Below are 12,762 nucleotides of genomic sequence, written 5' to 3' on the forward strand. Positions count from 1 at the left end.
TAATGTTTTGAGGATTGTTAGAGAAAGCAGTTTTCCATATTATGAAGATTAGCAGTGAAAGCAGCTCGTAGTATTTGAAGATGGTGCCTTCCGTGATGTAATGAGACGTGTTCTTGCTCTAAGTAGGGAATTAATGACTTGTAATTTGCAGCTCATACAAAATTGATACAAGCACATAGCAGATGTAGAATGCTGAGTTTTGCCATTTAATTAAAGGGGAACTAAGAGTGAAATTAGGGTTAAAAGTCTTGAATAGCCTGCTTATTGTTAGGAAACAGTGAAGTGATAGGTCCCTATTAGAGATACAAAAAGCTCAAATAAGTATAACTTTCCACCATGACTTTATGGAATTTCCACTGCATGTAGGTGACAGAGCCCCTAGGTATGGCTTGAGCCAGTCTGGTAGCAGCTTTTACTGTTGGGAAAATGACTTTTTATATGCAAGCACATTATTGTTTCATTTTCAGCTGTGTTGTCTGTTAGCTGTAAATTCAGAGAAAAAGTTTAGGGAGACTTTGGCTTGATAAAGCAGTTTAGACTTGGGGGGGTTATAATTTATTTATTTTAAATTGTATTTTGCAGCAATAGTGATCACATGCTAAATACATTAAGAATTTATCTTCCAAGCTTTTAGTACTTGAAACCCATTAAATAATAAAAATATCAATACAGATCAGGGAAGTCATTAGGGATTCATAACAAGGAAGGAAAATTAGAATAGTTTTATTTATTTGTTTTTAGGATCCATGCTAATCTTTAATTAAGGAAAAAAATCTCTTGGGATTTTTAGAATAAAATTCTTCCTTGATACATTTTCTTATGCAAAGAAGAATTCATATATTTTTTGATACAAGAATATTTTGCTGTGATCTGCAGGAAAATGACTCTTTAAAAGCAGCTGAGTAGGAAAAGCTCTTTAGGAGATCTTTAAATATGAGCTGGAGAGCTTAGGTATCTGGCTTGATATGTGTATTCTGCGGGAGAATTTAGGCACAAATTCGTGATGTCAGCACTACTAGTGTTGTTGGTTTGCAAGTTTTATGAATAACAAAATACTTAAAGTGATTAAAGATAGCAGCCAATTAAGTTGTTTATATATGATGAGATTATCCCGGTGGTTACACTCTGAAAGGTTTTGCTTTGCTCTCCGTGCTTGATTTGGTTCAGGCTCTTGCCATTCTCAGTCCATTTCTTTGTTTTGAGCTTGTTACAAAATCTTGTGGAAACCTCTTTAGTAGATGTTGCAGGGCTTTTAATGTTGTTCTGTCAAAGTTAACTAACTTTTGTGTGTTTTCAGACAGTGACTTGATTTTTCTAAAAGTTGGAAAGCATTAAGTGACTTTTGTACTTCAGCACAGTCAGTATTATCACAAACAAAGAAGGAGGATAGTATTCAAGATCTAAACAGACATATACTTAATACGTAAATTTCTTAAGCCAGCTAGTGAGTCTGTAACTCTGGCTGCATTGCATATTTCTTTTCCTCATCCAAAATTCTATTTTATAAACCTTTGTACATCTTAGTTCTTTGCTTTGTTTTCAGGTGTACACTGAGTTAAAAACTAGTATTTGAATCTAGAATTCCTACCCAGGTAAAATTTGCAGTGCAGTGGAGTGCAGGACAAAACTTACAGGAGCTTAAGAAGCCTTTGCCTACACTCTTTTTTTCTGTAGGGAAAATGCACAGGAAGAAAGAGTTAACATTTTTTGAGAAGTGACAATAGAAAGGCTGGGTAGGTTTTGTCTCCTTTCCTCTGTATACATCCTTCATACAAACTTAATTTGTTTGCTTCCTGTATGTCATTTGCTGCCTCAGGATATTCAAATCTAATTTACAGAATCACAGAATATGCTGAGTTGGAAGAGACTCACAGAGATCATTGAATCCAAGTCCTCGCCCTTTACTAAACCATCCGCAGTTATGTTATTATCTATTCAAATATGGACTTGTTTGATGAACAGGCAATGATCTTCTGTAAAATACATTTTTTAAAAAATCATGGAAATAGCACCACACCTTAACTTACTCCCCTTAAAGGCTATTAGATACTTATTCATTAATTTTACTCCTACAAAGAGTCAGATTTGATAGCAGAACAAATTACATGTTTGTTTTCTCCTGTTTTCTAAATTATTCTTCCAAGCACAATCCATAAAACTCTGAACACCAACAGACACCCCACAAAACTTATCCCCAAAGATTTATTCCTTTCCTGTCAATGGGAGAGACTGGGATTCTAACAGTGTTCACTAGAGGAGACTTGAGAATCCCTCTCCCAGGCTGCAAGGACCTTCAGGTCAGTCTGTGTAGGCTTCAAGGACCTTCAGGTCAGTCTTTGTCTTGATGCTGCTTTTGGCTTGGCTCCAGCTCCAGTAGATTCCTTGTACTGGTAGTGCAGAGGCAGGGGAAGCTTTTAGCTATGTTTGCGTTGGAATGAGGCAGCTAAAAAATCTGACACACTGGACTGAGACAGGAGGAATGTATTCATTAGTGTGGTTTTGCCCCATCATGTTTAAATCTGCTTTTCCTCTCCAAAACTGCTGTGCTGGCTTAGCCATCCTTAGTTGGAGCTTTAGTGTATTCAGCCAGAGCTATGGGCCTGTTAATTTATGGGTGTTAATTTATCTGTGTTCATCACTCAGAATTAATTTTATTTCTACTGAGATGTCTAAAATGTGTAATTTTGTAAAAGACAGCATCTATGCATGCATTACATATGTGTATGCAGACATCTGCTTTTCATTTTTGCTGTAAAATGACAGAATATTGAGGCATGCAGAAGGAATTGCTGCTGTCCCTGTTCACATAAGATATACAAATGGTCACTTCTCTGCTGGTTTTACTTGCTTATAATCAAAGGTCGGTTCTGTGCATTCAGGATGGAAATTGTTAATTGAGGCTGTGAAAGTGTGCCAAGGGTAGTGAGGGTTGAGTTCTGTGCTGAAATTAGCATAATCCATAGCAATTTCTTAAATAACTATGTGTTAGAAGCATTTATTTACAAATTTGATCCACATTAAATTGCAGTTCATTTTTCTACACAACTTCAGAGAGTCTTACTTTAAAACTGGCTTTTTAAGCATTCTGGGTCATAGTTCTCAGGTTATAAGCGGGAAATGCGTAAATATCCTTCTCCTCATCAGGTCTTCTTGGGGTCATTTCTTATGCCATACTAGATTAGTTGCTTTATACAGATTTATGTGTTCCATATTGATTTATTTGTGAATATGAAGTTATTGTATTTAATCTGGGTAAAACCAAGTTCACACTTCCCCAAAATCTCTGTTTTCAGACAACAGATTATTACAGAAAAAAGTATTGTCATCTACAACTTTTGTTGGGTAATAACTGGTTGTGCCTTTTGGGTATTATATTGCAGATCCATCATCACAGAGAGTGTAATTTGAGTATATATAAACAGAAAGAGCAGCCTTTTATTTTTAATATACAAAGGCATAAGAGCACATCCTTTGGCTGTTGTCATGATGTGCATATAGCATGTTCTTACAGCAGTTTTAATTCAAGACTTAAGTGATCCTAAGTTTTTTTTATTCCTCCTAAAATTAGACTTGCTTCTGCAGTACTAAGTTTTAATACAGTTTTAATTAATTTAAATGTTAGTTTATCGGTGCTTACCCAGGTGTCTTCACATAGATGGGGTAATTTATTGCTTTTGAAAAATCCTTCCTGTGTTACTCTAATTCATACTTGCTGGTTCCCTCAAAGATTTAAATACCTGAGGTATAGAGGAATGTCATGGGTTAGCACTGGCCAGATGTTAGTGCACTCATGAATATATGTTTTTTCTCTAACAACTCCTGTGGGATGTGATCAGGAGCAGAGCAGAGCAGGCTTAAATCTTGAAAACAAAAAAAAACCCACCAAAACTTTATTAATTACATAAGAACAGGGACAGAAATACACTTAAACACACACAGAGACAGAAATAAAAACTTCTTAGAACATTTCTTCCCTCAGTTTTTACCTCCCCACCCATCACTTTTCACAGACTAACCTCTGGGGTTTAAATCAAACAATCACCACTCAAAAAAAACTAATCTTCAATTCAGCAAGGGAGAGAGGAGTCTCTCTCGCACCACAGACTGTTCTTCAGAAAACACGGGTCCACCCCTTATGTGTTTCCATGTCACCTATAGCACCGCCCGGAGAAGTCTGCCAGGGTGACTCTCTCTTTTTCCTATGTCCAGCGCTCTCACCGCTGTCTCATAGGCCAAAACTACATACAGGGCTTTTTAAGGATGCTGCATGCCGAGCTCTCCCCTTTTCACCCAGGGGCCGGGGTTCCAGGAGCAGGTCTGCCCTGAGGGCAGAGGGCACCACCTCACCCTCCCCCTCTTTTCTCTGCTCGCTCCAACTCTTCAAGTGCCAGTCACTGTAGCAAAAGCAAGGGGCAGCTGCATCCACCCAAAAATGCAGTTTATGTTCAAAAGAGACTCAAGTTCAGTCTATGGCTGACATTATGCAAGAGAATTCCAGCTCAGAAGGCTACTCCTCTCATTCTTCCATCGAATTCCTTCCAATCATGCTTTATCATCTCGGTCCCAGGCCGCTTCCCTCTCTCTGAAAACCACCAGTCATGAGAATCAATGTCTAAGAAAAGTTTCTTTCTGCCAAGCAAGGGTTAACAGTTTCTTCTCGGCAGGGTGCTGCAGGCGGAGGCACTCCCAGGCTCGGCAAACCCCCACGTGGCTGAGCACTTTCTCCCGGAGTTTGGGGGGAAGGAGGGGGGTCAGCACACACAGAAGGCACTTCCACAGTTTTCCACCCCTCCATCCTGGACGGGGCAGCTCAGTTCCAGTCCTGTCCCTTCTCTTCTCCCCCCCCCGGGGGCTCCGGCTTACCTGAGCCGACCACGTGTTTCCCCTCCCCCACCCAGCCTCGTGGCCAGGCAGGGGAAGGAGGCCTGACACGTCCCTCTGCTGAAACCAAGATCTGAAAAGAGGCCGAGTCCCCCAGACTCCTGCTTTTAACTCTTTGTGTCCTCAGAGGCGTGTCTAAACCTCTGAGTGACCAACCCAGGTGCCAGCAGAAAAGCTGATCACTGATTGGACTGCCCACATCCCCCTGGAAGAATTCACCTCCCCCCCCCAACCACGACAAGGAATAATCTCTCAGGTCTTTATTTTCATTATAGAACGTTTTCCTGGTGACATTTAAAAAGGGTCAGACAGTTTGTGTGTCTTCTCTTTGCATTTTTACATCGTTAAGCTTGTTTGTCACTTCAGTAACAGCATGATAATTTGAATATAGAAGTTTCTGAAGTTTTTTGGGTCTTCATTTGCATTTGGTAGAGGTATTGAGAAAGATCCAGAAATTTACTATCTTTAGTGTAATGCGTTAGATACTGATAAAATGGCACAGTGCAATGTTTCTTGCTGCAAGGGTTGTACTATATAAACTATATTTTTTTCCAGAGTGAGACAGGTATTGCATCTTCATCAAAACAGATGCATCTAGACCCCCTAGGCAATTAAATGTGTGAAGTGTAGAGTTAAAATAATGAATTAAAGTTGTCCTGGGGGTAGCTGTGGTGTTCAAAATACATAGTGGTAAGAGCTTTTGTAGTCCTTGGGAAAGGATGAAGCTGGTGTTTCCTTTTACAGGAAAAAGATGACTTTTCTCATGATTGACTGATGAACTCTTTCAGAAGGCTGGATGATACTTTTTCAAATTCTTCAGTCTCTATTTTGTGGGTGTTTTTTAGAGAGCTACAGATCAGTGGCATCTGGAAATAGCAATATTTATTATAGTATGTATTTTATACACCAACTACTTTGCTTTTGCACAAACCAGAATCTTGGACATGCAGCCCTGTTCTTCAGCAACTGCTACAAATGATAATAGTCTGTGTTTCATTATGTGTTGTTTTTTTGTTGTTTCATTTTGTGTTGATAAACTCACTGTTTATCAGTGAGTGTTAATATTAAATCTGGAAATAAAAACTGGAAAGCTTGAAACTGTTCAAACTCAGGACATGAAACATTGTAAAAGTTGTGCACAAATATAATTGGGTTCTGAATGTACATTTCAGACTTTATTCACTTATACAGTTATATGCTTATTTTATTTTTCCTTTTGTATTAACTAGCATACTCTTCTTCCATTTCAGAATGTATGAAAACATGTCCACAATGGTGTATTTAAAGGAAGAGAAGTTGGAGAAGCTTACTCAAGATGAAATCATTGCCAAAACTAAGCAAGTGATTAATGGACTAGAGGCACTGAAGAATGAACACAATTCAATTTTACAGAGCTTACTTGAAACATTGAAATGTTTGAAGAAAGATGATGAAACTAATCTGGTTGAAGAAAAATCAAACATGATTCGAAAGTCACTGGAAATGCTGGAGCTTGGCCTTAGTGAAGCACAGGTAAAGTTGCGGTAAAAATTAAGCATTTCAGATATTCCTCTGCAGATTTTAGTAATATGCTGGGACATTTACATTTTTCTTGGATATTAAGGACAAAAGGTGCTGTAATTAATAAAGGTAGTTACTGTCCATTTTAACTCTAAACAATGGCATAGGAAGGTCTCAAACAAGCACACATATAATAGATGAATTTGCTCCAGCCTTTGAGCTTTGGTGTAGCCTTAAATTCATGTTTATGTTCCTTTGACTCAGATTTTTTATAGTAGCACATGATGCTCTTAGAGCTTGAGAATCTCTGATGTTTACTGAACATTTTACTAAACTAAAATTGAAACTAAAAGCATTTTGAAGTTTAAGACCTGAGTAAAGAATCTGAACAATTTTGACTGGTGCATTAAAGAGGGGACTGAGCTGATTTCTGTGGACTCTTAGCTGATGAAGATACCATCTGAAGATAAGTGAAAAGTTGCATGTTTATTGGGTTTTCAGGACTATATTTACAGTACAACATTATGATATTTTGTACTAAGTTGAAAACCTGAAAAGATGTGATGTGACAGTCATCACTGTAAAATGGCATTGTATTTGCAAGTGAGTTGAGAGTGCCAATGAGTTAGTTCTACATTAACAGGCTTTCTGTTGGTCTATAACTGTGCTCAGACTTCTCTTCTGGATCAAGCTGTTATTGTGTGGTGATCTGGAAGCTGTGTGCAGTGGATCATGGTGAATTGGGAGTGAGAGAATGAAATCTGGGTTATCAGACAGGGGAATGCAGAAGCCCTGGACAGGCTGTCAGGCCTTAGTGTATACATTGTACACACTTTGATGCTTGTATAGCAGGAAAATGCTGGAAGATACGTGGAGTAAAATTGCAATAGTTGAGTTGCCTTTAAAGGTTGGAGAAGATGTGCAAGTGAACGAGTAACTTCTATGTAGTATTAGGGCTCTGAAGAGCTGGTTCTGATCCTGGGCTCTATCAGGAGCCTCAGATGCAGATGTTCCTGCCTTGTTTGCCTCACATGGTACTTTGTGAACTGTGGTGCTGAGAAGCCAAGAAGTCTGCCTTTGCTGCCTTTGTTAGGAAGCCAATTCCACTTCAGACTGCTGCTCTCAGACCTGATAAGGTTACTCTTCCTGAATGCTTTGAGTTGTAACAATGTAGTATTTTTAAAATTATTTTTTAAATTTAAGATAGGGAAGTAGATTTTTTTTGTGGCAGGCGTGTAGGTCTGGTGATGTGTTATTTCCATGAAAATGAAACTAACTTTGCTGAAGAAGTAATCAGACTTTTCTTTCAGTTAATTGTAGTGAGTAAGACTGCACAATATTTTAGTTTGCCATTGTAGCTAATTAAAAATATTAGAAAAAATTTTAATATGTAAATAGATAGGTGCTGAAGTCTGGAGTTTCTGCACTGGTGTTATGAAATTACACCTGGAGTTTTCCTTACTTTTATAGGGAAAATTAATTTCTAAAGGCTTAATGAGTGTTTTGACACCTGAAATTTCAGCTAAGGACATTATCTGTTTCACATGAAGTACTTAGTTTAAAACCACTTAAAGATAACTTTGTTTTTTTAAAAAACCATGAAGTTGAGAAGATGAAATACTAGTAACTTGGGGATGTCTAACTGATCCAAAAGATTTGTGCTCTCACCAGTGATCCATTCTTGCAAGGTGTGCATGCTGGGACTGCTGCCAGCTGTTCTACATGTGTCAGTGGGAGATTGCATAAACAGTAAAGGGAGAATATCTTCTGCTGGTAGTGTTTGGCTTTCACTTAATAAGCTCCTTTTTCATTTAACTTTGCTCAGCAAAATTACCCCAGTCCAAGTAAGCTGCTTTTATGGGTGTTCTATTTTTTTGTCCTTAATGTGACTGTATTTGAAAGTCTGCACACTCAAGCTTATGACTAGTGATATAAAGTGCATCTATAAATTACGTGTTCAGTTGCACATTCAAATCTCAGTCAAATAAATGTCCCTTTGAAGTATTACCATTATGATGAGGTGTTCATCTTCAGGAGCTATAACCATGTAGACAAATCCTTTTTTGTCTGGAAGGTGCTAAATTAGAGCTCTGTGTTAGTTTTTAGGTTATTTTTGTGATCCTGCAAGCTGAAGGTATTACTGCTCCATTTTATGTTAGTGGAACAAAGACTTCCAGTTCAGTAACCTAGTTCAAATTTTTCATGTATTTTAAGATTATATTTAATGGTGAGGGAATTCTGAAACAGTTTTAATTTCTGGTAGCATCATGGAAAACCATTATTTAGTAAAGAGTTCCTTTAGGTTGGAACCTCAACAAGGGAAGAACATGGACCTGTTGGAGCCAGTCCAGAGGAGGCACATGAGGACAGCCAGGGGGCTGGAGCACCTCTGCTCTGGAGACAGGCTGAGAGGTAGAGAAGGCTGCAGGGAGGACTTAGACTCCCTCCCAGGGCTGCTAGGGGTTACAAGAGAGCTGGAGAGGGACTTTTCAAAGATCACGTAGTTACAGGACAAGGCAGAATGGTTTCAAACTGAAAAAAAGTAGCTTTGGGTTGGATTTATGAGGAAATGCTTCCCTATGAGGGTGGTGAGGGAGTGGAACAGATGCCCTGTCACTGGAAGTGTTCAAGGCCAGGTTGGATGGGGCTTTGAGCAAGGTGGAAGGTGTCCCTGCCCATGGCAGGGGGCTAGGAAGAGATAATCTTAGAGACCCCTTCCAACCCAAATCATTCTGTGATTCTAAATGGTAAAAAGGTTTAGAGGACAGGTGAGAACCGTAGCTAAAAAGAAGAGAAATGCGAATGTTTATCAGATTTCACAGCTGACATAGGTTTAAATAATGAAAGCCTTGCATGTTATGAACAGGACTGCATTGTAGGGAAGTATGTCATGTGGCACATTCTGCTTTTCAGGTAATGATGGCCTTGTCAAATCACTTAAATGCAGTGGAGTCAGAGAAGCAGAAGCTGCGGGCTCAGGTTCGCCGGCTATGCCAGGAGAATCAGTGGCTGCGGGATGAACTGGCCAATACACAGCAGAAACTACAGAAGAGTGAGCAGTCTGTGGCTCAGCTGGAGGAAGAAAAGAAACATCTAGAGTTCATGAATCAATTAAAAAAATACGACGACGATATTTCACCATCAGTAAGTTCCTGCATAGTAAAACATTAAAAGCACCTCACATTTACATCTGTTGTAATCTGCCTGCTTAACAAGAAATAAGATACATTTTATTTGTCCCTATATATTAAAATACTACCTGGTACTTGTGTCACATAGTTTGCTGAATGATTCTGAGAGCTCATTCTTATTTTAAGAGTATGTATTTTACTGTCTGCAGATAATAAAATACATGAGGAACAAAATTGATAAATACTCATTTAGTATCACATAAGCTTAAAAATGTGAAGAACTGGACCAAAGCAAAAATCTCACTTCAATAAATCAGCAATTAAAATAAGTGAGAAATCTAAGCTGTGAGACATTTTAAATACACAGAGGACTTGTCTTATTTTAACTGCAGGAAAAATATTTAATTTTTGTCTTGTGAAATCAGTGCATAGCTTTTATATCTGTTGAGAATTTACACAAGGATAAGATGTTGTTTAATCTCCTTCCAGGACCACCTGCCAGACATCATCATCATCTACGTGTATTCAAGCCTATTGTGTGATGTATTCTTTGATTCAGAGAGAAAATGGGCACAACTTTAATTTACAGAAGGAACTTATTACTTAAAAAGACTTCTGATTTATTTGCCCTTCTTTTTACAATTTTATTTTGCTTCCTTAGGTTAGATGGCAGTGTAGAAAAGGATCTCATTTTGTGTGTTCAAACCTTCTCAGTGGTGTCTTGGAAAGTGCAGTTTTTCATAGCTAATTATTTCAGCAATTTTAATGGTTAAAAATGGGTGTGATTTAGTCATGCTTAACTGACTGCATGACTATTCCTTTTTAACATACTGCACATGGTGAGAGTTGTTTTGGTCAGTTGCACCTGGAATTTTCCAGTGCTGTTCCATGACTTGGTATTTGTAGATGAGTTTGCCAGTGAAGCTTGTTTGGAAAAGGGGCAGCAGAGGGAATATTGGGGTTTTGATGAGCTACATTGTCAGACTATAGGCTGCAAATGGATTAAATAGCTCCATTATTTGAAGTTTAATTAACAAATAGAATCCAAGTAAGCCAAGCATCTTTATAGTTTTACTAACCATATGGACAGGTCTCTGTTTCTAGCCTTTGAAATAGTTGTATGAGGTTGGAATCAAAATTAAAATTATGAGCTTCCCATCTGAGATGCAGTCCCATCAATTTGCTGGTTTTACAGTGCCTTTGCTCTGCCCTCATTGAATTTGAATGCCAGCAGCAGCAGTTGGCTTTTTCTCATCTGTGGAAGAAGGTATTGAATGGAGAGCCAGAAAAATAAGAATGTGTTCTGCCTCTGGGTTTTCTCCTTACTGAGCTCCTAATTTCTGAGAACTTCAACTATTTTGTGTAGGCTCAACATTTAGGAAACAGGACTGAGGGATGATCTGTCTCTTTGTTTCACATTTGAAATGGTCTTTGGATGCTTAAAATCAATTTACACTGACAGATTGTGCAGAAATTACTATGGTTCCAGATGGAGACTGCTGGAAATGAACTTCCTTTCAAGTGTTCTTGTTTTGTTTTGTATTTTGATTTTTGAACTTTACAGATTATAGTTGCAAAATCTTATCATTTGTACAGAAGTTGAGTACTCAGAAATTGAGGTCTCCGTATTCCTCTCCCTTGCCCAACTATAGCTGTGTTTATGACTACAAAAGGTACCATGGACAATTCTGTACTGAGTAGTGCTTACTCTTCATTGGATACTTTCATGAGACCTAATGCCTCTGTGAGAATGGCAAATGTGCTTAAATTGAGACTGAGATCTAGGAGACCTCATTTCTATTCCTGGCCCTTCTGAAGGTGTCCTGTATTGTTTTGGGACAGAGTGTGTAAATACATTAAAATATAAGACCTTTCTAAAACTTCAGTGAGAAATGTTATTCCTGTCAGTTCTGAATGTGTGGTTTTCCTTTAACATTACTGATGAACTGGACTGTCCTCTTATGCCTTGGATTTAATTTGTTGGGTTTGGGGTTGTTCTGTAGGAGGATAAAGACACGGATTCCACCAAAGAGCCTTTGGATGATCTATTTCCCAATGATGAAGATGACCAAGGACAGGGAAGTAAGTGTATTTCAGATTACACTGTTGATGTGTTTCTGCAGTGCAGAATATAAAGATGCTCTTTACAAAAATGTGTCCAAGCATGGAGACCTCTGAGACACAGCTGGAGTGGTGAATGCCTCTGCTAGAGTAAAGAATAAGAATAAGGAATACAGTCATTGATATGCATTCTGTACATTGGTATGTACAGAACTGGGGCTTAGGTTTTTTAAGAGAGTTTACTAGCTGCTGTGAAGTTCTTCAGACTGATTAAAATTAAGAATTTGTCCCGTTTTCCTTCTTTGGGGCCTCAGAATTGTTTGTTGCAAGTGACTGAGGCAGATTCTGATCAGATAGTGAATTCTGTTAATGACCTTTTTAATGATCTGGTTTGAGATTCTTGTGGCAGGTTTCAGTTTGAAATCATCTTCATTTAGTCTTTTGTCCTTTGCTAAGGTTGTCTGCATTAGTTTTAATACTAATTGGGGAAGTGTTGTTTGTCTTCAGGTGAGCAGGGCTGAGGCATATGCTGTGGAACTTGAGGTAGATGTTTTGGTAGTGTGATTGAAAAAAGCTCTTGTTACATAAGTAAGCTCTGCTTAGTGGAATGTGTTTTTTGTACGTGTGTAAACATAGAATATGTTGATGTCGTGGAGTCAGTGCAGTGTGCTGGGAGCAGAATGGTTCTTACCAGACAAATGACTCAAGGGAAAATGTCTGAAGGGACCCACCTTTGCAATCAGCAGTTTCAAATTTCCTTTATGGGGATGCATACAAGGTACACTGCATTCTTGTCAGTATAATAAAGCTATCCACAGCCAGCACTGAAGGGCAGGCTTGCAGAGTTTGCAGTAGGTCAGTGTTGATCATGAACTCCTTCCTAGCTCATCCTTGCTTCTCTGGAATTTTGTAGTGGGAAGGTTGAGAGACAAAGCTCCCTTACTTCCCTTTACAAAAGACAAAGTTGACATGTCAGTGGTTTCTCTGACCTTCCAAAAAATGCTGAAATGCTTTAGTGCTTTGCAGTGACTCTGGGTACAGGCTTGGACTTGTGTGGTTCCACTGACATAAAATGCTCCCACTTTCTGTGAGAGTGGTTTTTGCTTAATAGAAAGGAGAGAATAAAGTCAGGCTCTTGGCTGCAGCCCTTATCTTGTGCCTTCTCTAGAGCTGAATGAAAATGAACAAG

General features: G+C 38.6%; 1 protein-coding gene across 5 annotated transcripts in view; it reads left to right on the forward strand.

Annotated features, from left to right (window-relative positions):
- KLC1 (kinesin light chain 1) overlaps positions 1 to 12,762 on the forward strand; it is a 48,348-nt gene that overhangs the window by 12,303 nt on the left and 23,283 nt on the right. For all 5 annotated transcript variants that reach the window (XM_063399449.1, XM_063399452.1, XM_063399451.1 and 2 more), the window contains exons 2-4: positions 6,132 to 6,393; positions 9,295 to 9,525; positions 11,516 to 11,594. In XM_063399449.1, the coding sequence (XP_063255519.1) occupies positions 6,133 to 6,393; positions 9,295 to 9,525; positions 11,516 to 11,594 (571 nt within the window). In that variant the 5' untranslated portion in view covers position 6,132. The remainder of the gene's footprint in view (positions 1 to 6,131; positions 6,394 to 9,294; positions 9,526 to 11,515; positions 11,595 to 12,762) is intronic.

Source organism: Prinia subflava, chromosome 5 (genome assembly GCF_021018805.1).
Source record: "Prinia subflava isolate CZ2003 ecotype Zambia chromosome 5, Cam_Psub_1.2, whole genome shotgun sequence".
Lineage (NCBI taxonomy): Eukaryota > Metazoa > Chordata > Aves > Passeriformes > Cisticolidae > Prinia > Prinia subflava.